The sequence below is a fragment of the Petromyzon marinus genome, chromosome 4 (assembly GCF_048934315.1).
Source record: "Petromyzon marinus isolate PM22_M1 ecotype Great Lakes invasive population chromosome 4, UKy_Petmar_22M1.pri1.0, whole genome shotgun sequence".
In the NCBI taxonomy this organism is placed as follows: domain Eukaryota; kingdom Metazoa; phylum Chordata; class Hyperoartia; order Petromyzontiformes; family Petromyzontidae; genus Petromyzon; species Petromyzon marinus.
This window is the reverse complement of record NC_133670.1, coordinates 7,757,219-7,781,181: the sequence shown is the minus strand read 5'-3', so window position 1 is coordinate 7,781,181 and position 23,963 is coordinate 7,757,219. Positions and strand designations below refer to the sequence as shown.

General features: G+C 44.7%; 1 protein-coding gene across 1 annotated transcript; it reads left to right on the top strand.

Moving 5' to 3' along the window:
* The first annotated feature begins 1,032 nt into the window (after window positions 1-1,032).
* On the top strand, window positions 1,033-23,555 carry LOC116938788 (coenzyme Q-binding protein COQ10 homolog B, mitochondrial-like). Its single transcript, XM_032946415.2, has 5 exons — window positions 1,033-1,418; window positions 11,715-11,870; window positions 13,952-14,144; window positions 16,137-16,238; window positions 18,149-23,555. Exons 1-5 carry the CDS (start codon window positions 1,285-1,287, stop codon window positions 18,314-18,316), a joined length of 753 nt encoding a protein of 250 aa, XP_032802306.1. The 5' UTR covers window positions 1,033-1,284; the 3' UTR covers window positions 18,317-23,555.
* The last annotated feature ends 408 nt before the right edge of the window (window positions 23,556-23,963 follow it).

Here is a 23,963-nt window from a genome sequence, read left to right as displayed (position 1 = left end):
GGGGGGTGGAAGGGGGGTGGCATGCGGGGGTGGAATGGGGGGGGTGGAAGATAGGGGTGGAAGGGGGACGGAAAGGGGGGTCGGAAGGAGAGAGTGGAAGGGGGGGTCGAATGGGGGGGAAGGAGGTGGAAGAGGGGTGCAAGGGGAGTGCAAGGGGGTGGCATGGGGGTGGCATGGGGGTGGAAGGGGGGTGGATAGGGGGTGGAAAGGGGGGGGTGGAAGGGGGCGGAAGGGGGTGGATGGGGGGGGGACAGGGGATGTAAAGGGGGGCGGAAGGGGGTGGCAGGGGGGTAGACGGGGGGGGGTGGGGCGGAAGGACGGGGTTGAAGGGGGGGGGTGGACAGGGGGTGGAAAGGGGGGGGGTGGGGCGGAAGGACGGGGTTGAAGGGGGGGGTTGGACAGGGGGTGGAAAGGGGGGCGGAAGGGGGTGGCAGGGGGGGTGGACGGGGGGGGGGGTGGAAGGGGGGGGAGTGGAAAGGGGGTGGAAAGGGGGGGGGGGTGGGGCGGAAGGAGGGGGTTGAAGCGGGGGTGGAAAGGGGGGCGGAAGGGGGTGGCAGGGGGGGTGGAAGGGGAGGTGGAAGGGGGGGGAGTGGAAAGGGGGTGGAAAGGGGGGGGTGGGGCGGAAGGAGGGGGTTGAAGCGGGGGTGGAAAGGGGGGCGGAAGGGGGTGGCAGGGGGGGTGGAAGGGGGGGGGTTGAAGGGGCGGTGGAAAGGGGGTGAAAGGGGGGAGTGGAAGGGGGGTGGAAAGGGGGTGGCAGGGGGGGTGGACGGGGGAGGGGTGGAAAGGGGGTGGAAGGGGGGGTTGAAGGGGGGTGGAAAGGGGGTGGCAGGGGGGGTGGATAGGGGGGTGTGGAAGGGGGGGTGAAAGGGGGGGGGGGTGGAAAGGGGGTGGCAGGGGCGGTGGAAGTCCCCGCGCATGCGCTCTACACTCCTCAACGTTCGCGCCAAGCGGGTAGGGGGAGGGGGTTTGACGTCACCGCGCAGCGACGGCGTATTGCGTCACCACGCATGCTCATTAGCATGCGTGGTGACGTCACACTCCCCACGATTAACGTAACTGCCGTTCCCCGGACCGGCGCGCGGTCACTCGGAGTCGGCGACGGTTCGAGGCGGCAGCGAGAGGCGGGGGCAGCGCCGCAGCGTGAACCACGGGCAACGCCGCGGCGGACACGACGCACGACACACGCTAAGCAAGGGGGAGAGGCGGCGAGAGACAGCCGGCAGTGCACAGGGGAGGAGGAGGAGGAGAAGGGGAAGAAGAAGGAGGAGAGGGCGGCGCGCGGCCATGGCGAGGAGCGGCCCCGTGCGCGGGTTCGTGGTAGCGCTGCGAGGAGCGCGGCCTCCTCCTCCGACGACGGCGTCGGCGTCGGCTGCGCGCGGGAGGTCGCGCGTCTCCACCAGCGATGGCAGCAGCCACAGGTGACGACGCGTGCATAGCTCGCCACCCCACAGGCTCGCCACCAACCACCTCGCCACCTGCCCCACAGACCACCACCTACCCCCCCCAGCCCCTCCTATAGCCTTAACACTTTAACAGACTGTTAGCGAGCACCTGTGAAGGCCGGCACGGCACACGATGGGGTGGGTGGGTGGCCAGCACCACGCCCGGCCGCCTTTGCTTCCCGAGTGGTGGAGTTTACACTCCGCACCAGGTACTCATTTGAGGCTGAGTCGGCCTTGGGGAGGCCCAGGACCATGTTCAGATAATCGTCACTGCTATTGACCGTGAGCGGGAATCTAACTGTGTTCGCCGGGTTCGTAGTGAGCTAACCCACCCCACTACCGCTCCACTCTACTACAATCAACCCTACCACTTACACTCCCCTCACCACACCAACTGGCTACTTGCCCCAACCATCTCTTAACTCGCCACCCACCCCAACTAGTTAAGTCTTAACTCGCCACCCACCCCAACTAGTTAAGTCTTAACTCGCCACCCACCCTCATTTCTCACTGCCACCACCGCCGCCACACACCATCTTGCTCGCTCCCTACATGCCACCCTTGTAACCTCGCAACCAACTTACTCGGCGTCTCTTACCCCAACCCAATCATCACGCCACATCCAGGCCCAACTTACCACCGTCTACCATCACCTCCTACTCGCGCAGTACCCTCCCAACCCTCACCCCAACTCACAATCTGCCTCCGAGTCTCACTCTCTGGCCGATTACCGTCGGCGCCGCCACCCCTCGGCACCGCCATCCACTCCCCTCGTGCCCGCTCCGTCCTTGCCGGCCACCCCAAGATCGCATCCCGCGCAACTCTCTCCGGACGCGACCCCTGAATGCTGCCACCCTGCGACACGAACGCTCGATCCGCGCTCTCTTACCCCCCCCCGAGTCCACCACAAGCGGCTTCCCATCTATTCCTTTCCTCGTTTCTTGCGTGGTGATGATATGGCACCTCCGATTGGCGCGGTTGGCAACGTACTGTGGGGGGGGGGGGAAAGTTCAAACATACATACATGCATGGAAATAGACGTGTCTGTTCCGGGGAGCCGCGGTGGCGAGATGTTAACTATGGCCTGGTATGCAAGGAGGTCGTAGGTTCGACCCTGACGCCTGCTGTATTGAGTTTGCGGTGTCTCCCCGTAGTGGCGTGGATTTTTCTCCTGGCCGTCCGGGTTCTCCCCTCCACATTTAGACTCAATATGCGTTGAGAGTATTTGTCTGCTACTCTAAATGTCCACGCGATAAGGCCACTTCGTTAAAGCCATAATTTGTGGCCAGGTCGCTTCTGAACAAAGAGCAAACGCTCAGTGGGACTTGGTAAACTAAAATAAATAAATAAAGCTTAAAATGCCGATTTCGAGGTCTGCTCGTCACGAGAGGGCTTCACGCGAGAATTCGTCCTCGCCATCTCATGCCCTCTCCTAACCCCCACGAATCTCCCTATGACCCACCGATCAGGTGACTTACTGCCCTTTGACCCCTGCGTGGGGTGATTTGCTGGGCGAGAGGGTGGCAGCACAGTAGACTGGAGCCGTTTGGCATAAAGACGCCGGACACGTGGCGTTTGTGGGTGGAATATAGGCGATATTGGTTGGGTTTGTGTGTCATGTCGAGGAGGATGGGGTGCCGAGTACACACACACACGTTTGCTACGTGCGGTGCGAAAGAAGTTCAACATACGTACATTTTATGGTGCTAGTTTATGTACATTCCTGGGGTGATAACGCGATGAGCTGAAGAGGGGAACGTTTAAATAATGACGGAGCCACGTCACCCTTCACGTGGGGCTACTTCAAAGTATTTATTATTTATCGGAGACTACTGTTCACGCTATACAAGCTGGTCGGCAACCAAAAGTAAAAAATTTCTTTCGAATTCGGAAGAAAAAAAACGTCAGTATATCAGGAACCGTAATGCATGTGAATATGAGACGGTCCTTAATAACGTCACGAAGCAGTCCACAAAGAGCCGCATGCGGCTCCCGAGCCACAGGTTTTCCGACCCCTGCGCTATACATTTAGCTGATGTGTGTCATTATTTAGTCAATGTATATGCAGGAATGCTGTACGTCTACAATATGCGACGTCACTGCGAGTAGACGCGGATGTAAAAACCACCAACTCGACGTAGCTATGGGAACCCAGACCTCCCTCGTACGAGATGACGAATCGCAGTGGACATCCCCCGGTGTAAAATAAAAGCACAGTAATGTACAGTAGTCATTCGCCAAAATAAAACACACAAAGCTGCCAGATTTGGAAACTTGCGCTGAATAATCTGTCTTGATTGCTGCATGGCACGAGACACAAAGACCCCCCCCCCTCCTCTCGTTTCGCCTTTAACAAGACTTGTGGGAAGTGGTGTTCGCGAGGCGCACCTATGAAGGCCGGCGCGGCACACTAGGGGGTGGGTGGCCAACATTTACGTCCGGCCGCCTTTGTCTCCCCAGTGTTGATGTTGATAGATCACACCTGGTGGAGTAGGCCCATAACTGCTTCAGGGTACACAGGACCACGCGCATACCCAATGCTATATAGCAGCATAGATGCGTGTATATTGTACAGTACACAGATATACACGTTGCACAATAGGTAAGGTAGAATTCACGTACCGTACATCTAGGAGGTGAAGGACGACATGGTAATTATTGAGCAGATTGCCTTATCAAGTGTAGTCCATTATACGGAAAGGTGTGCCATAGAGGTAAATACTTGGCTCGAGTTTGGCGTGTGTACAGTGAGTGAGTCATGAGGGAGAGAGTCTCTACAATGTGAGCTCGGAACACCGCCGCCTTGCGAGACAAATGACAAGAGGGAGATGGATGGATACGGGTGGGAAGTGTGTCTTACCCATGGGGTTCCACGTCCCTGGGGAGAGCCAGGAAATATGCCGTCCATGCCCGAGCATTCATGAAGCCTAAGACGAAGCTTATGGATAATTGATAGTTTTGCTGCTAAGGCAGCCCTATTGATCATTTATAAAGTGTGATATGGTGTGTGCATCGTGGAATAAAGTGTTGGTTATTATAACAAGCAATACATATGTACTAAACAAAATGGTCGAATAACCTTGGAAAGAAGGCAGAATGTGAGCTAAAATGAATGTGATAAACGCAAAAGTCGTGTTCAACAATATTTCTAAATAAAAGGAAATAATAGTTGCAGGGACACAACTGAAAAACAATAACTTGTATACCTAGGACAATAATTGAAGCCAAATCAGGATTACTGGATGTAAAAATATCTAAAACTGATTTTTGATCATTAAAAGTAACACCATTATACTTGACTAACATTTTCAGTAAGTCTGCATTACCTGCTGTGACATGGATGAGAAACATTGACAAATAGTGGAAATAAGCACGGAGATACTATTTGTTTTACAATTGCACGGATAGACTGGAAACACGTAGATCGAAGGAACAAATGCAATTTGTTTGCCAAGGAAAGTATGTTGGCTTGGGCAGAACACATGGCGAGAAGGGTTGTTGGGCTGATGGAATTAGACTGGTCACAAAATGGCAGCCAAAGGAGAGAACGTGGCCAAGCAGACAACGACTTCGTGCAGGACCGAGGTGAATTGTGCAATTGCGTTACCGTTAAGGGATGTCGTGGGTGGAGACCTTCATCCAACATAATGGACACTGGCTGATGACAGTTAGCAATGATATTCGCCATGGCTTAGAATGAAAACTCAAGTGCAGCCTTGCTAACCGTTGCGCCAACACTCCACCCCCAATATCTACTTTACCCAACAAACATTGCTTCAATGAGCAACAAGTTAAACATTCTAGCCCATTAATTAGTGCTTGTAACCTCAGATTACAATTTAAATCAAAATTGGCCATAAAATCTGCAACCAACTTAACCAATACGTAGTCTTGTGAATTTTCACCGTGTTCCAGTGAAGTTCAGAATTAGCCTTGCATGTGATGAGCAACATGCCCACACCTAACCCCGGGCCACTTGAATGTAGAGTGTCGTTCTTTGGATTGCTGTGCACACGGTTGGTGCAGAGTATATAGACTGCGGTGTTATACGTGACTTTTTCCCCCCTCTTCAAAGTTTACACATTTTGTGTGACTTCTGAATGTGCTGGTCGTATTTCATGCGGAGGCATACCGATGGCTTGTGTGGCCGACAGGGCAAAAGAATGGGCCTCTTGCATAATGCTACGTTCGTAGAGAGGCCTTAACATGGCAGCGTATCACCGTTTTGTAACGAAGGGCTTAGCGGGGGTGGGGGATGCGACCACACGGGATGCGCTTGGCAAATTGAGGAGCGGGCAGCCTTGTGCCAACAGAGGCCATGTAGGACGACTAATTTCGTTGAAGTTCCTTTTTTTTATCGACCTGTATCGCGTAGCCAGCTCGTAAAAGGTATGCACTGTATGGTGCCAACTGCTGATGTGTCACTTTGAACACATTGAACGTGCCCCGATTATGGTACGCCCACCGGTGCAGATTCGTCGTTGAAATTCGAGTTTTGGCTTCAAGTGCAACATTGTAAGTGCAAAGTTGATTTTGTCGCATTTTACTATCACGGTTTGCCAGCACATAATTGCATTGGTTAGAAAGATAATTAGCGTATTTGGAACAGGTCCACAGCATGAGGGCCAAGCGAGTGCCTGAAGAGGTATGGGGGAAAAAATCCGGCAGCGTGACTTGGTTTATTTTAGTGCCGAGGTGACGAGGTCGTGGCATTCACACTGCCCCCACCACCACCACCAACATGCAGCATTGCAAACATGAGGATGATGATGCATGGACGTTTCATCCGACCAACTCCTCCTCCTCTAAGTACGTCACGAGAAGTCTGCAGCCTACGTAGGTTGGCTTCGTGGGCCAATGAGAGATTGCTGTAATTGAATTTGCCTGTACCGCCCCCCTGCCACAGTAGTCGCATATGGCCGACAGCGAAGGGCGGCTTGCCGAATCCGGATCGTTGCGGCTTGCACTTGTGCACCGAATAACAGCCAATTTGTTCCCGCTTGCATTTGTTAAATTCTTTTGTCATTGACTCATCGGCCATTCGGAGGGATTTAGAATGTGTTGCCCGTGGTTGGCCTGTGTCCTCGCCGAGCAGTCCTTGCAACCTCAGATTGTCTCCCTGCTCACATGAGCAAGTGGTGCATCGTTCATCTCCATTGGTGGCCCCAAAGCCAGTGACAACAATTCCACATTGCTATGGTAGGAGGGGGGGCCAGTCTAAATATGACGAACCCTCTTGGTTTCTCACAGTGGTACATATGTTATCGAACTCAACAACCTGCAGATTGCGAGTTGTGCTCTGCCAAGAGCAACCTGTCTGTGGATCTATATTAAGAAGTTGTGTTGTCTGCGTTGCCAGGAAGTTAACGTCATGCAGGACCTCGTGATGTCTCATCTCGCACAACAGAACCATGCGTTGCTGACATTATCACGCTGCCATTTTTATGATTTCATATTTAAATATTTAGATTCAAAACCATACTTTTGACAAATGACTACAATTTGCGGTAGTATTGTAGTCGCTATACTTGGGGGTCTTTGACCATACACTGTGTGCACACTCATGTATGCAACAATGCAGGGCTAGCCAAAGGCACCTATAGCATTCTCTGGATTCAGTTTTATTGCCCGACCCTCGCATCGCCGGACGAATACACTTTTATAACTTTCTAAAGGTTAATTCTTCATTCCCGAGACTCAACTATATAGCCTTAGGACACCTAGTAATGCAATCTGTACATGCAGTGCAAGGTTTAGGTTTTTGTTTATTAAAGACTGTTTAGACTGCGTTGATGTTTTTTTTCTCATGATTAAAGAACATTTGTAATATTTTGTTTAGTTATTGTAAATCTTCCAGCCTGGATCTTCCAGTGGTCTATGCTTAGGTGTTTAAAGAATGTCTTTTTTGTTGTTGTGCAGTATTTATTTTATACGGTGTATTGCTATGTAATCCAGGTGCTCCTTGGGGGGGGGGGGGGGAAATAATTGTAACCTCGTCGAACAATAGATGATCTAGTTCTAAACTCGGGTATTTTGCATCACGGGACGAGATAACATGCACCACAGCTTGAAAATGACATCGTTTTGTGATGGCTGAAAGGGGTTTGTGGGCAGTATAGTTTTTGATTTTGCGAATGTGGTTACTGTTATGAATGCAGCCTCGGCCCTTTATGAATAACTCGCACTACTTTGAGTTGTATTGATGATTCCCGTTCTGCAGTACACTGGTTGTTAGCATGCAGGTGGCTGATAAAACGTAATTAGGAGGGGTCTATCTGATAATAATTTACGGATTCGCTTCTAAGTCGTTTGAATTATATTTGATTTGCACTACATTTATGAATACGTCTAGTATTCTTAGCTCTTTCGGTAAAGTCACGTTGAAGGGAAACAATATTTTATTTTACCGAAAAAGCTAAGAATATGAATTACTGCAGTCACGAAAGCTTTAAATCAAAATTTTACGTCTAGTATTTCTTAAGGTTATGCGCATCATTTATATTGCACTTTGTTCATGAAACAGATGTCCGTATAAGAGGTGAAAGCTAATTACCATGTAAACATAGCCGTTTATAATTAATCGTTTTCATAATAGAAACTGGTAACAAGTATAGAATTAAAATGGGGTCCATGAAAAGAGGCTTGCATGGGTGTGCACATGTTGAATGTTTGAATATTTTAATGAACCTATGTATAAAGGTAAAACACCCCACATCGTAAAACATTCCAAAAATCAGGCCTTCTTGGTAAACCAATTTGTGTTTATTATAAATCTGCTGGTTTGTGCTTTGTGCATGCCAATGACGTGCATGGCAGGATTGGTTTACTGCACGCAGTTTCAGATTACATGTGGAACTGAGTGACTTGCCAGGTGAAATTGCTATGGTGTAGTAGAATGCTAACCTTTTTTATGATTTGTGTTACACTATTCAGTCAGCCACAGTCAACTTTTGATGAAAGTTCTAACCATTAATTTCATGCGCGGTGGTTATTAACGCCATTGTTAGTTCGGCACCTGCCGCAACTTTTTGTTCCGGCATGGCCGCGTTGAACTCAAACCCAGTTGGATGTGGTGGGATGAGTGGGGGGTAGTAAAATCGGTGTGATATTTATTTGGCCATCCCATTCCTAGAATTTGTTGCAGTATCCAATTCCTTGGCACACAATTCTGCCAGAATTTGTTTTTTGTGATTGTGCATGCTGGTGTTCTTCTTTGTACTCTTTAATATATGGTGTACATTATGTTCAATCAAACCTTGGCTATCTGCAATTGCATTTACAACGTGATGTATGTAATCCTCCAGGCGTTTTACTGTACATAGAGCAAAAAGTCCTTTCTGTGCATGTATTTGTGTACTGGGGAGTGGTAGTGTTGTGGTTGGTGTGCTACGAACCCGGTGACCCGAGTATAATTCCCACTCACGGCCAACACCGGTGAGGATTATCTGAACTGGTCCTGGGCCTCCCGAAGGTCGACTCAGCCTCAATACATCGCTACTGGGGAGACAAAGGTGGCCGTGCGTGGTGCTGTTCACCAACCCCCTCGTGTGCCGTGCTCCCCTTCATAGGTGCTCGCTATCAGCACTTTCCCCAAAAAGTCTTCAGGCCATACCGGGGGATCTTTGTACTGCACCGAAGTTACGTTCTGTTAGTCGTTGCGATGGCTGGTTCCCTGGGTGTATATCGGTACCCCCCAGCACCCATCTTGCCTCCAATCCCAGCCTCCATTATCCCCCACCACCAACATAGTTTGTGCATTTGATACCCATTACACAGTATACTACATTGTACAGGTTTTTATATACACCATTTAACATTTTCTAATGAATGTTATATATTATTTACGACAACAGTCTCAAGTTTTTAATTACATGTTTAAATCATGCCTATTTTTTTAAAGTTAATATACATTAGGTATTTTTTTTATTGGCTTACTCTGTCTTGGGAAGTTCAAATTATAGGTTGCCAGGGTTTGAATGGCCTGGGTTTAACTCTGCTTATTCTAACGTTCCACTAGATCCAGAGTTTTTTTATTTAATTGATCCTCGTTTTCTCTTTGTTTAGAATGCTTTCTTCATGCAGAGCATCCCAGGTCACCTTGTATTTTTTTTTAAAAGCTCAAAACCCACTGTTTATCCTCCTAAAAAATAAAATAATGGAAAGAAGTGTGGTTTCAATCTTTTTAAAATATGATACAAATGTAAGCATCACCCTGAAATGTTGACGCAAATATACTTAAATTTTTATTTAAAGCTTTCGTGATAGCAGGGATTCATATTCTTGGTTCTTTTGGTAAAGTCACCACGTAGAAGGGAAACAATAAAATATTGTTTTATATTTTTATAATTTTATTGTTTCCCTTCTACGTGACTTTACCGAAAGAACCAAGAACACAAATATACTTTTCTGATGAATTAGTTGCGTGCAGGTTTCATGCAAATATAAACATTGCCACCATTGCTTTCCTTGTCCAGAACCTCTTTACTTGTGCATAGTAGAGATTTAGCATTATATAGGTTCTGAACTCATCACCATTATTGTTTCCACAGTGCTTCGGTTAACAATCAACTTTAAATCAATCTAACGAGTTGTTCATTTACTCTCTTAAAAAGCAATCTCTTCAAACGATATTTTGACATCTGATTGTTTGGCTGCAGATCGTTTTAGAATGCATTTCCAAGCTGTGCAACTTCATGTAATACATTTTGCTGTAAAACTACATTCATATACAGCTATTGTTATTATTGTTGATCACAAAGCTCCATAATTGAAGCAGTTTTCCTGCCAATATAGGAACAATAATGATATGAATAAATGTCAGCTGTTATTCTGTATTGTCTATCTTAAACAGTCAATATCCCTGCTAATATGAACACTGGCTGTATCTCGATTGGTGGCTTTAAGACAGTGATGGAAATGTTGACGGTAGTGGAATTTAACCGCAGTTGACGTTACCATCAATTGGTACCCATGTCATTGACCCCAGACCGAAGATGGCTTAAAACATTACTGTGTCATACATTACTATCCTTGAACATAATTATTTCATGTCAAATATAAGCTTTCGTGCTATGTTGGTATCGAACTGAATTACAGATTTTTGGTTCGTACCTTTTCTTAAACATTTAACTGCACAAGGTGGTTGTAATATTTAATGTTTACAGTTTTCATGCTGTTTTTTTTTTGTATCAAGTGTAAGTGTGTGCTTAAAGCAGTCGCATGTACTGTTGAGCGTTGCCGTTGTCCAAAAATGGCATCTCTCAGGAGGCTGTGCAAAATGCTAAAAGTCATGCTGCGTCTGCCAGTTTCTTTTTCTGGGTGCGGTTGGCAGTCGTTTTGAAATTCTTTAATTCACTCTGACTTTGCACTCTGGCAGTACCATTTTGACTTAAAAAACGGAGCTACTTGTGCTCGTACTATGAAACTACACCGTTTTGTTTAAAGGTCACTGGTAGGTTTAAAAGTAAGGTTTGTTATGTTTGTATGCGAACGTGGTGTCAGTACTGACTGAAACCACGCAAGCTATAGAAAAGGCTTACTTTGACAGCATTTATGAACACTGCCTTATGAAGTGAACATTATAGAATAGTCAGGATGATAGTTTATTTTACCAGGTAAAAACTTGAGCCTACTTTTATCTATTTTTTCAAGATCGACTAGCGACGTTGGCCACAACACTTGTGCTTGTTCCCAGCTCTCCATTTAACACCTGAAATCCTTTTCAGATGCAGTGGCTTTTTGGAAAAGGACACACAATTATTGTTTGACTATCAATAATAAATGATGAGGTGTTATGCGAATTGAACCGTTGTACCCGTACAAACAGACTCTTTGGCTACACATATATTTTGAAAAAAAAGTTCCGTTAAATGAACATGAAGGTGGAACTCCTCTTCATTGGTGGTCAACAGTGGAAATTCCAAACGATGGATGTTGGACTTCTTTCGCACGGTGTAACCAACCGTGCTAATCGGGAGGTGTGGGAGAAGGACAACAAACTGAAACACAAAGCAGTTCACCAGTGGCAAGGGGGGAAATCTCTCCATAGGATGATCACAATTGAATTTGAAAACATGGGGTACTTAATGATTGTATTGACGCTGATGTGATGATGAGTTGAGTCCCAACATGGAATTGAGCTTGGGATCTGCCCGATTGCAAGTCGTGCGCTCCAACACACAATGTCATCCAGCTGTTTTTTTTAAATTATGTTGGGAGGATGTAGAGTGCATTCCAGTGAAGTAATAGGATATGGGTCTCTTGTGTTTGCAGGTATCTGAGTTCATGCGGGATCCTGATGACCAAGAGCCTTGGAACATTCAGCAGGCTGCACCCTCACCAATCCAGCATGCAGTACCGCTCCTTTATGAATCTCACCTCCCCGTTTGCCAACAAGAGGAAGGAGTACTCTGAGCGGAGAATACTCGGGTATGTTGCTCAGCATTCATGTATATACTGTGGATAGCCTGTTATCTGCATTAATATTTATTATTTTTTTAAACTTTATTTTACTCGGTAAGACCCACTGAGCAATATAGCTCGTTTTCAGAAGCGACCTGGCCACAAATCATAGCTCAACAAAGTCGCTTATCACGTGGAAATTCATAGCAGCCAAACACTTAAACACATTTCGAAATTACGATTTAAAGCTTTCGTGACTGCAAGGATTAGTCTTCTTTGGTTCTTTCGGTAAAGTCACGTAGAATGAGAATAAAATAATAAAATAAAATAAGACAATAACATTCTCACGACGTTTTGGCCACAACACAAGTAGCCTTCTTCAGGTGAAAGAACAGAACTGTCGGGAGAAAAATCCACACGACCATAGGGAGAACATACAAATTTCAAATATACAGGCGTCAGGGTCAGAGTAGAATCCACGACCTCGTATATACCAGGCGAGGTAGTTAGCATCTCACCACTGTGCTATTGGCGCATTTACTTGTGTAAATAAATCCTTATCTGTGAAGTTTTGTCAGATAAATTTTGATTTTAGCATTCCTGGAGATCCCTTCTGGGTGAATCCATATCCACAGGTATTAATATATAAATATGCCTCCATACATACAAAAATCATGAAGTGGAAGGTGTTGGAAGAGGTGCTGTAGACCAAGAAAGTCTTGTCATGTGCTTTTGCCTCTGCTGCGGAGATATCAGGAGACTCTAGAAGGCGGCAGCAGCAGCAGCATATCCTCTCCTGGATAAATAAATACAAATCCTGGTGTCCCCGTTGCTTATAACTACGGAATTAGAATGCATCTGACGCCTGCAAATTAACTGTTAGCTCTGTCGGTCCTTCCACGAGCACGTATGGCACGCTCAAATTTAGAAACTAACTTTTCATGGCTTATGAAATGTCCCGCTCCCGCACTAATCCCTAAAACTACTGGAATGTGCTCAATGCGTACTCTCCTGTCATCCAAAATTCACCTCTCGACTTGAGCAATTTAAAATGGAAATGAAGAATGAATAGGTCGACCACTGCTTTCATCATCGCATGCGTGCTTACTTACCGATTGATACCGTTCCTCCCCTCTTGTAAACGGTAACATTATTTGTCTTTACCAGGTTATGATTTTTACACATACTACTTATGCTTGCACTTTCAATAAACCAAATTGAATAACTTGAGTAAATATTGCTTAAGGGTTGGCCTGATCTCTTAGCACCTTGGCCCTGTTAACTTATCGTTGTGGTGATTAATTGATGCACTGGCATATAAACATTCAGCATTATAAGTCGTAACAATATGTACTTCTATTAATACAGAAGTGTTTTTGAGTGCCAATGAGTATATTATTACCAGTGTTAATGTTAGCCTTTAATTATATGATTGCTGTTGGTGACATTTTAATGATTGCATGATGTGATTAAATTATAAAAAGAATGTTGCACAGTGTATGAGTAAATAAGGCTGTGATCTTCACTTTGTTGCTCCCGAACCAGTGGTACAAATTCCACATTCCCATGTTGGATGTTCGGCAACATAGATCAAGCAATGTTTACTTATAAATTTTATCAACTGAAGAAATTATTCACTGAGTTGACCTCCAACTTGGATTTTTAACTTGCTACTTCCAATTGTGAATCATGTGCTAACCACAGCACCACCCATCTGGGTTATCAAATGAAGATGAATTATCAACTGCTACCCTTTGCTCTTTAAGGAAGCTGATGAGACGATTTTCTATACACGGGAAATAATGCTTGTCTATCCGAGAACACCTGCCCTGTTTGCGTGAACTGAAATCTCTGGGGTCAATTCAAATGTTTTTTGTTTAAATGTACTGTCATGCTGCATACAATTTAGATGCGTGCATGTACATTACAACTTGTGCATGTTGGCGTAAGGATGTGCACCTGACGTATGCATTTGGGAATTTGTTCGTTCAGTTGAATAGAGGCTCTCTTAGCCTGGCTTATCAGCTTAATTTTATGTTTATCCAGAGCTAGTAGAACATTAAGATGAGGATTTGGTGCAGAGCTGGTGGCGTCTCTGTCCGTGGCAGGTACTCAATGCAGGAGATGTACGGCGTGGTGGCCAATGTGGAAGACTACAAGACATTTGTGCCATGGGTGAAGAAATCGCTCGTGGTGTTCCAGCGTTCAAGCCATATCAAGGCGCAGCTGGAGGTTGGCTTCCCGCCGATGATAGAGCGATACACGTCCAGCGTGACGCTCGTGGAGCCCCACCTCGTCAAGGTGACATTTGCACGCTCGCCCAGGACACGGCCTCAGTGACTCGCTTGCTCACGTGTGGCGCCAGCCACGTGCTTAAATGCCAGCGCACTTCATCAATTGCCAGCCACCTCGTGCTGCAACTGTTGAACCGTTGACATCTGACCCCAGGGTCTACTGTAACAGTATCCCAGAATTTGGCTTCATTTTCTTCTTCCCTTCAGTCACAGAGCAGTGCTGCGCAAATGCCTGCCTCAGTAACTTTCCGTCCTCCGTTGCACTCTGCGGCCATGATATTTGTAGCGTCTTGCACGTACACCTTCATGGTGCATGTGTTGCACCTTACGCAATGGTGTTCTTGTGTCAGATAATGCGTTTTAAAACTGCTCTAAATCACTAGGCACAAGAGAATCATTGACCTTTGAGTGTGCCATTAGAAAAGAGTTCGTTTTTGTCTTGGCTGTTTCCAGTGAATACCAGCCTGAATGTGTTTAATTGTGAATGGAAATTATATCTGTCTACCTGTGGTGTTTGTGCCATTTCTATATTGACATATGTTAATTAAAGCTTGAAAGCACGAAAAATCGTATTCAACAAACATGCAGAATAATGGTTATTTCCTCTTTTGTTATGATGGTCTTCTTTTAATGTGGAACAAAAACTAGTGTTTTTTTAAAATAACCTTAAAAAGATTAAAACAACATTGTCACTATCTTATTGTTTTTCGAATTGTATAGTTTTATTAAACGAGGGCAGCATTGATTGTGTTGTGTTAATATTTTGGTGGTCATACTGTTTGGGTCTTTCGGTAAAGTCCCGTAGATAGAAAAAAAAAATCACGTCGTTTCGATCGCAACACAAGCAAGCAATCGTCTTCAGGTGAAAAAATACAGCTGGCGGACTGCTGAGGCAGGAATATATATTCATGTTTCCAATTAGCATTGAATATGAGCATTGAAAGGTTTAATTTAAGGACCATTGTTAATAGAAAATGTATCCTTCAGGGTTAGAGGTTAGGTTGCTGTTCTGCCCTTTTCATCAGCTGTGACAATTGACCACATGTTGTTCCGATGACAAAGGTCATTCTTATTTTCCTGGCACAGCTGCTCTTGGCTAAGTATCAGTCCCAGATTATCTGTGATGCGCATTGTAGTGTTACTATGCCTTCACATTGGGTAACTGATACGCTTAGTCATTAGACGTGCTAACTAAGATAAAATATTGATATGCCCTGAGTGCAGAAATAGCACATTTCAAAATTAAAGTGTTTCGCTGCTAAAATTAGAAATTTGGATGCCCTGAGCTTGTGGTGGAAAATCTACATTTCCAGTTTCCACATAATGACCACTGTTTACTTTTCATAGTCGATCCCCAACATGGGATATGTAATATGCAGCCTTCCACAGCAACATCTAGCAAGGAAATCTAGTACAATTAGAATGCACAATACATCTTAAGTTAAATTACATCTTTAAAGGGGCGCCGTGGTGGCTGCATGTTAACTACCTCGCCTGGTATGCAGAATGATCGTCAGTTTGATCCCGACCCTGACGCCTGTATATTTGGAGTTTGCATTTTCTTCTCGTGGTTGTGGATTTTTTTCTGAGTCCTCTGGTTTTTCCCTCCATATTTATAAACTTGTGTTTCGATGATTTGGCTGCTATAAATTTCTACATGATAAGCCACTTCGTTGAGCTATCCTTTATAGCCAGGTTGCTTCTAAAAAATAGCTAATAGCTCAGTGGGGGATTACCTAGTAAAATAAAAAAAAAAAGTTTTTAGTTTTAAATAATATAGGTCAACAAAGTTCATGACAAATGCATTGAGCATATATTTAAGCCAATGTAAAGCCGATTTATAATACAAACTCTGGTATGCTTGTCATGCATTTCTATTCGCAGATGAAAGACTCTGGCAAGCATTCGTGAATGAGGTTGTTCCTTCACCTGAATAGATTTGTCGATGCTGCCTAGTTTGGTGGCTCATGTGTTTTTTGTCACTTCCATGTCTGCACAGGCCATATGCACAGATGGACGAATTTTTAACCACCTGGAGACGGTGTGGCGATTCAGCCCGGGCATCCCAGGCATCCAGCGCAGCTGCACCCTCGACTTTTCTGTACGTGCACCAGTGCAGAGAATAACAGGCTCCTGAGGGAGAAGGATAAGAGAGAGGATTTGCTTAACTTAATCAGGAATATGTCTGTTAACGTCCCCTCTGTCTAAACGGATGACAAGAGCCCTGCGGAGTTTATTTATCTAGCTGGAATGGATGGATGGTAATCGTGGTCACTTTAAGATAGTAATTGCATTAGACCCTTTATTGCCTCACTGGTTATTCGTAGGTTGTGTATAGAATACCAACGTGCATAAAAAAACAGCTGGTATCCAGCTGTGTAACTGTTCGTTTCTGGCCAGGCAGAAATTGGAGGGTAAAATGTGAAAACCAGATCATTTCGGTTTGCGTTTTGAACGCCCTCAGGCATGGTGGTCACGAGACCTCCGTGACCACGGTGGGGTTGCAGAGAAGGGCAAAATGAGCTGACTGAGGGGAGGGAGGAGGGGGAGTAGTGCGAGGACAAATGGGTAGGGGGGAAGGAGTGGGTGGAGCGGACGAGTGGAGAGGAGTGGAGTGAACCTGCCCATTGACGGAGAGACGGATTGGGGAAACAGAATCAAAGAGATAGGTACACAATGATACGGAGAAAGACAGGAAGAGAAATACAGATATATCTACACACAGACAGACACAAGAGAATAACAGGCACAAACTGATACATGCAGAGAGACAGATGCTAGAAATGGAGACGGTCAGATGAAGAAGCCACACATAGATGCCTATACAGAGACCTCGAGAGAGACTGATAGAGGCAGATACATACACACACACAGACTCCGAGGCAGCAAGTGACAGACAGAAAAGCCAGAAGTCCCGTAAAAGGCAGACCACACACAATACAGACAAGCAAAACACAAACTAAAGTCTGTGTCTTTGTCCTTAAATGTGGCAACACTAATTTTGTTGGTGGTTTTGAGCCACTGGTAGAAATTCCACATTGACAATGGTGAGGCCTGTTTCTCTATATAATGACCACAATTATGTTATGCTGCGGTGCAAATATACACAATTATCAATATAACATTGATCCACCCCAAGCGAAAATATTGTAGGCCCTTCGAACAATGAGGTCATTGGGGGCCACCATGTTGACCCCCCCCCCCCGTCCGTACTGGACCCGCTCCTACTGAACATCTGTGAAATAGAGCGTTAAAACTCATCGAAGTCCAAATAAATAAAGATTCTAATTCTGTTGGCACCTGTGGTCGTGATACTGCGACTATTATGCAAAGAGGAAAAAAAAAACCCTGCTTTATCCAATTGCACTGCAAGTATAAACATGCATTTCAGGCATGTCAGGCATGTTGGCAGTCTGGTGACGAATGACTAAAAAGAACCCCCATTGTGTAAACTTGATTTTCATACTTCATTTAGCTCAGTGACTTGGTGTCAATTATACACAAAGAAAAACTACATAAAGTGTGCTCCCTTCTGAGTATGGTTAGAACAGCGAGAGTAAGATGCACAGGAAGTGCAGAAAGCACTGCTCCAATGGAACATATTACTCGTAGTACGGTTGGCTACATATATTTATGAATATTGCTAATATAAATGGCGATGGGGGGCGGGTGTTGATTCAACCTAGAATACCTCTAGGGATGGTTGATTGTTGTGTACCACCATGTGGGAAGTGAACAGAGGTTGTCCAATGGAGAGACTGGTCCCTCACCATTGGAATGTAGAATAACCTCTACTGCCCCATGACCGCTAATGGATATGAACATTGTTTCATTACAATTTTGCGCATGGAGGCACTTGGGCTTGATGCTGAACAATTATCATTGCCGTCGCCTTGTATGCGTTGCTTGATTTGCACAACGCTAATATGAAGTGAAACGATGCTTGCTTCCACACCAGTCACTTAATGCGAAGGGGCATCCCCTTATTTCCTTCCTCCCCCTTCCCCGCAGACCTCCTTCGAGTTCCGATCACTGCTGCATTCGCAGCTGGCGGGCATGTTCTTCGACGAGGTCGTGAAGCAGATGGTCGGCGCCTTTGAGCGACGTGTGTGCAAGCTGCACGGCGTTGAGACGCCCATACCCCGCGAGTACATGGTCCACGAGGTGCACCACACGTGAGGGCCCCCCTCCTCTCGCCCCCCCCTCCCCTTCCCCCTCCCCCCCGCCTCTCTCCCACCGTGCTCACTGCAACCAGACCCCAAGCATTCTCGCAGAACAAGGTCGCACCCAACCACTCCCCGACGCCTGTGTGACGACAGCAGGGAACAGTGGCTGAGGGTACCGAGTGAGTGAGCTTGGTGTGGCGGGGGGGGGCGGGCCCTGTGTGCCGCGTGTCCGCATCTTGAGTGCCATGCTGGAGTGGCGGGTGGCGGGAGGAGGTGGGGTGGCACCTTTATGATGTATCCTATGTCAGACGTAATTAAAACTCGCATATATTATTTATGGTTTTGAAAGACTTAATTTTCATATGTATGGAAAATGAGCACCTTGTTCGTTAGAGAATATATTCTTGGTTGTTTTTTTTTATGAATCCTTTGGGCCGTCCTCTGACATGAGTGTGCACGAGGAGTCATGCCGAGTGGCTGGCCAATCTGCAGATGTAACCGCCCCTGGCTTGCACTTTGACCTGCAGATGCACTCAGCACCTTTACCACTTTGTTCTATTACAGTGTATAATTTCTATGGACTGCCACCTTTGGGGAACTGAAAACAAAAATACAGCCTTATAAAATATAATTTCAAGGTGACTGAGCCTACATTTGCATTTCATTATTTTTTTTAAGGGTCCAACGTGCACAAATCACGATGTTTGCAGGTCTAACAAGTGCATCTCTTGTCGTTAAAGCATCTCCATGTTCAGGGAACTATAGACGAGAGATTTGATGCAGCAATAATGTTGAATGAGATGTTGAAGATATAAATGTGGACATAAACCGTTTGATGGTACTAGCTTTATGGAATCTGCTTCAAGGGGCATTTGCAGAAGTAGTTGCTTCAGGACATCAGCTTAATGAATACACTGTTAATATGTACAAGCATAGGTGAACTGGTTCATATTGAGACCACAAAAACAGATGTAAATAGATGGGGAAGGCCTGGGAGTACAAAAGTGAGGTGCATGTAGAACTTGTTGATTCACCTTATTCATATTTCACAGTGCATTGACTCCTGTTTTTTGAGGGGGTCACCTTTAATGTTGTAGTGGGTGTGGTGTTGTGCACAATCAAGGTGTACGCTGCAATATCGTGTAAAGCTGTCATGAAAAAAGCCCCTGAGCTGCATCTGTAATGCCACCGTGTGTTAGAAATGTTGGATTTCAACAGAAAAGTAATCTTGGCATCAAGACTGACATTGTCCACACCAAAAATGGACCTGATCATACTCGGTTACATATTGTTTATTTAGAATTGTAAGGCCTCCAATATTTATCATTTATGTTGCTAGCCATGAAAAAAAACCTTCTTAAAGTGTTACAAAATGTTTCATGATAAAATCACACAGGAAACATCCCTGTACAATTTATGCTCCGTTTAGTATCGACATTGCAGTGGTGAAAGAGCAACTTAAGTTGGCGGTTGCATACACACACATTTCCCTACCCACATTGGAATATAGTAGTGGGTTTCCATAAGGAACAAGATATCGGCACGTGTGCAGGAGAAATGTCGCCCGGTTTAAAAAAAGCTACCTCAATCGTGGTGGTTGAATGAATGGGAGTGCTGAACGGCAGGGGGGCTTGGATTTGGAAGCGTCATCGTAATGGGACCCATGGAAAGACCGTTCTGCAACGACCGATTGTAAGGTCCTGTTCAGAGCTGGTTTTACAGAGCGTGGCAAAACAATCTTGCCTGAAGTTATCAGCTGATCAAACCAGCGATTACCTCTCACATAAAATGTCTTGTAGTTTTGAGAAGCATCTGATAAAGGTGACATAATATCCTGTTCTGAAACTTGTTCAATCACTTCAGTTGACCTTTCGAATGAATGAGCATGTAATTAGAGGGTAGATTCATTGAAACAATTGCCAACATGTCTGTTTACCGGCCGACGAGCATATTCCAAACCACATTGTTATGCTGCTATTGCTCGACAGCAAAGCAATGGGTTTGCTGGCAATCGCTCTGTAGAAATCTGTGAACAGGCCTGGGTGCCGAGTGGTTTTTATAATTGCACCTTTCATTGCTGATGCTTGAACATGTGTACAATAGTGGTTTATCATTCTCCGCCTTACCCGTTGGAGTCTGGGAAGTAAACTGTGCCTTCTGTAAAGCAATGCAAGCTGTGAAGATTTGAACTGCAGTTCTAACCAGCCATTTTGCGCTGACTTTTTTTTGTTGCATTGAATGTATAAGTTATAACCACAGGTGGTGAATGCCATTCTCATAGCTGCCACCTGTTCCAATTTTTGACAATTCTGTTTTGTGGGTGTATTAATTGAAACTCATCCTTGTTTGTTACTTGCTGTACATCAGAGCAAATCAAGACAAAAGTGGATTTTAAATACAAAAATATCCTGTTCTGTTAACTTCGTCAAATGTAGTCTAACGCACCATAAGCATTTAGTTTTACTATATTTGCTTATGTTGCTTCCCTTTGATCGCCCACCTGAATATTGACTCAGTTTTTGCCCAAATTCTGAAAGATCTGAGAAAATGCCTCTTTTATTTGACTTAAATTGCCAGCTGTTCATTGTTGGTATTGCTGGGTTTCCATCTGTTTCACTGTTGGACACAGTAGGAACTTGGAAAATAGTTTGTGGGAATGGCAGGTGCAAGCAGAGAAAAACATTTTCACCTGGCCTGCTCACTGAAAACATCAAGCAAGGGATTTCAATTGTAATTTTCACAAACTGTTAAGCCAATTTAAATATCAAAACCTACATTAGTTGTGCACACAATTGTCACAGTTTTATTTCAACTAAAATATATAAACGCTAGACAACTGAATTTCCTTCTTGATGAGTATATAAACCTGTTAAGTCACGTGGCAACAAAAGGAATAATCGTCGTTGATGTCCTCATGGAAATCTTAATTATAACTCTTCCACTGGCTCCTTTAAACTTTTTGAGTGCATACGTTGCTGGAGTGGACTTACCACTGCCTTGGTCCAGAGTGCAGAGCTCTTTCAAAGAGTTAGTTAAAACTGTTGCATTCTATACTGTGTATTAATGTATACATGTGGTGTTTTGCATCCCATGATAAACCCCGTTAATGTAAGCTGACTGGCAAGTGCTTAAAGAACATCAGTGCTGTGCATGGAGCTGGCCAGAAAATATCCGTGCTCATGGTAACGTAATGTGGATGGGGGAATATTGTGATGTCCTTAATAGAAAAGTAGCACAATTACTGAATGTCATTTGGTAAGTACCATGAAGCATCCTTAAAATAAACTGAATGGAGTGGAATGGGAGTTATTCAGTACAAATACATATTTGCATTTATCGTTACGTGAAAACGTCCGTGGCTTAGTTTAAGCAGAAGTTCTGCTTGGAAAGTGTTAAACATGGGTTGACTCAACAATATCGTAATATATTCTTTTTGGTCCCTAATGCAGCTGACAATGGTTGTCAGCTGTGATCCCATCATTGCTTGCTTGTCTCCGTGTGGTAAATTGGCCTGTTATGTTCACTCCAATTCTCTCAATTTCTCATGACTTCCTGCAGAGTGCTTCCATGTTCGCCAATCAAATTTGTCCAGTGCCTAATAGCAAACAGCCTTATCAGTTGATGTCTTGCATTTAACTGTTGCCAGACTCGAAAACGTTTAACCATTGTGATAACCTTGTCAGCTGCACATATCTGCCACTTATCACATTTTCATAGACTTTGTTATCAGTCTGCTTGCATTGTGCTTGCACATGAGTAGACCTTAACAGCAAGCTCTGCACTCGGTAGGATGAGGACAACAGAGACTGCTTTCTTGGTATGTGCAATCATCGTGAACGCAAATTATCCATTGTCATCTCTCCCAAGTCGCAGAAACCATTTGGTGCTTGGAGTTGATTTGTCCATTGGTTATCTATGCTGCAACACTGCATGGCCAAACTGCTGACTGATCAGATGGCTCCTTATTTAACAGAGCATTCTGAGCCATGATTACTTAATTGAAACCCACCCTTCAGAATCTAACCACACAGCATCCAATAGCTCCAGTGTTTGAGGAGTGGAAATGGTTGCTTGTATGCTGTTTTCTTTCAGCACACGATGGGTATGTACCATATCAATTGGATGGATAGCTAATCACTGCATTTTACCGATTTTGCCTTGCACATTATAAAAGAGTGAAGTTTGAAGTATTTTTCCCATCTAAAATACTGATTTGCCTCCCAAGTACAAATTTTAAACGTTATTTAAAGTTTGCCCGGGTTGTCTTCCACAGCATGAACTTGTGTACAGACCATTGTAAATCTAGCAACCAACATCATCGATGGAGCATTGCTAATCTCCAGTGTTGGTACAGAACGTCGTAATCACCAACTGGACATTTGCCACAAATTGCTATATGGAGCGATTTAATGGCAAATTTTTATTTTGGGAAGCTGCCCAGCTAACTTATGATATATGTATTCATGCTGCAATCCAAGAAAACCCCAGCATTGTAAAGAACTATGCATCGGTGAGTTGTGAGACTGAAAAGCAAAGAGGGTTTTTTTGTTATTATCACGTTGCCTCCACCTGTACAACAGTGCTCAAACTGACATCATCACTTGGGCTCTGCCTTTATTCAGTCAAGGTGCTGCTCTGAAATACTCGAACCGCGTGCCCGCTACATAAAGTGCATTATAACGTTGGCAGCATTTTGACAAAGACATGTGGAGCACAAATGTGTTTGGTGGTGTTGTGTACTCCAAGGATACTGCATATAATAAAGAATTAAAGCTTTCGTGACTGCATAAATTACTCATTGGTTTTTTCGGTAAAGTCACGTATCTACGTAGAAATACCATAAAATTATATTAAAATAAAATAAATTGGCCCGTTATTTTAATATAATTGTATGGTATTTCTACATACGTGACTTTACTGATAGTGCATATAGTTCAGTTAGCTGGACGTACATGTTAGCACGCATAGTCAAAATGCAACTTTTCGGTCAACCACTAAGTGTTAACTATCCTTTGCACCCTTATGGAGTGTTTGGTAGATGATTGATATTCACCATGAATTTTACGTCTCGTGTGTTTTTCTGTAATTTGGATTCGCATGCCCAGTTACCTGGGCCCTGCAGGTGCCGGTTTATTGAGAATGGGGATCAAGGGAAACTGTTGTGTGCATGCTGCCTTGTACATTCAGAACATATATTGTAACGAAAAAAAAGTGTATTGTATAACGGATGTAATAAAATTTAATGTTCTCAACTATATTATACGGGTACATTATTAACGGTGGTCTTGCATCTTACCATCCAATGAAATGCCATGCTGTGTGATAGCACCTTTTGTGCGATTGCCAGCGATGTTTGCGTTTGCATACGCATCCATGATGCCAGTGACTTCTGTTCAGTTCCCTTTCATACACACGAGTGCCACGTGTGATAACTAACTGATCCTGAGACCAGCCTTCCTAAGGCAGACTTTATCTTAAATTAGTACTTTCTACAGTGTGGACTCATCGGAAGACAATGGAGATACATCATTGTTTCCACACTCCCATTTAATGTCCTTTGCTGACCTTAGAAGGTGCTCAATAGCAGCATTTGCCCTCGGAATTAAAGTGAAATGGTTCTTTCGGTAAAGCCACGTAGGTATAAAATAAATTAGATAACG

Excerpts from the sequence above, each read along its gene's own strand:
- LOC116938788 (XM_032946415.2), top strand. The coding sequence starts at position 1,285 with ATGGCGAGGAGCGGCCCCGTGCGCGGGTTCGTGGTAGCGCTGCGAGGA. Across the intron at positions 1,419-11,714 it reads AGCGATGGCAGCAGCCACAG|GTATCTGAGTTCATGCGGGA; the intron begins GTGACGACGCGT and ends TTGTGTTTGCAG. Across the intron at positions 11,871-13,951 it reads TCTGAGCGGAGAATACTCGG|GTACTCAATGCAGGAGATGT; the intron begins GTATGTTGCTCA and ends TGTCCGTGGCAG.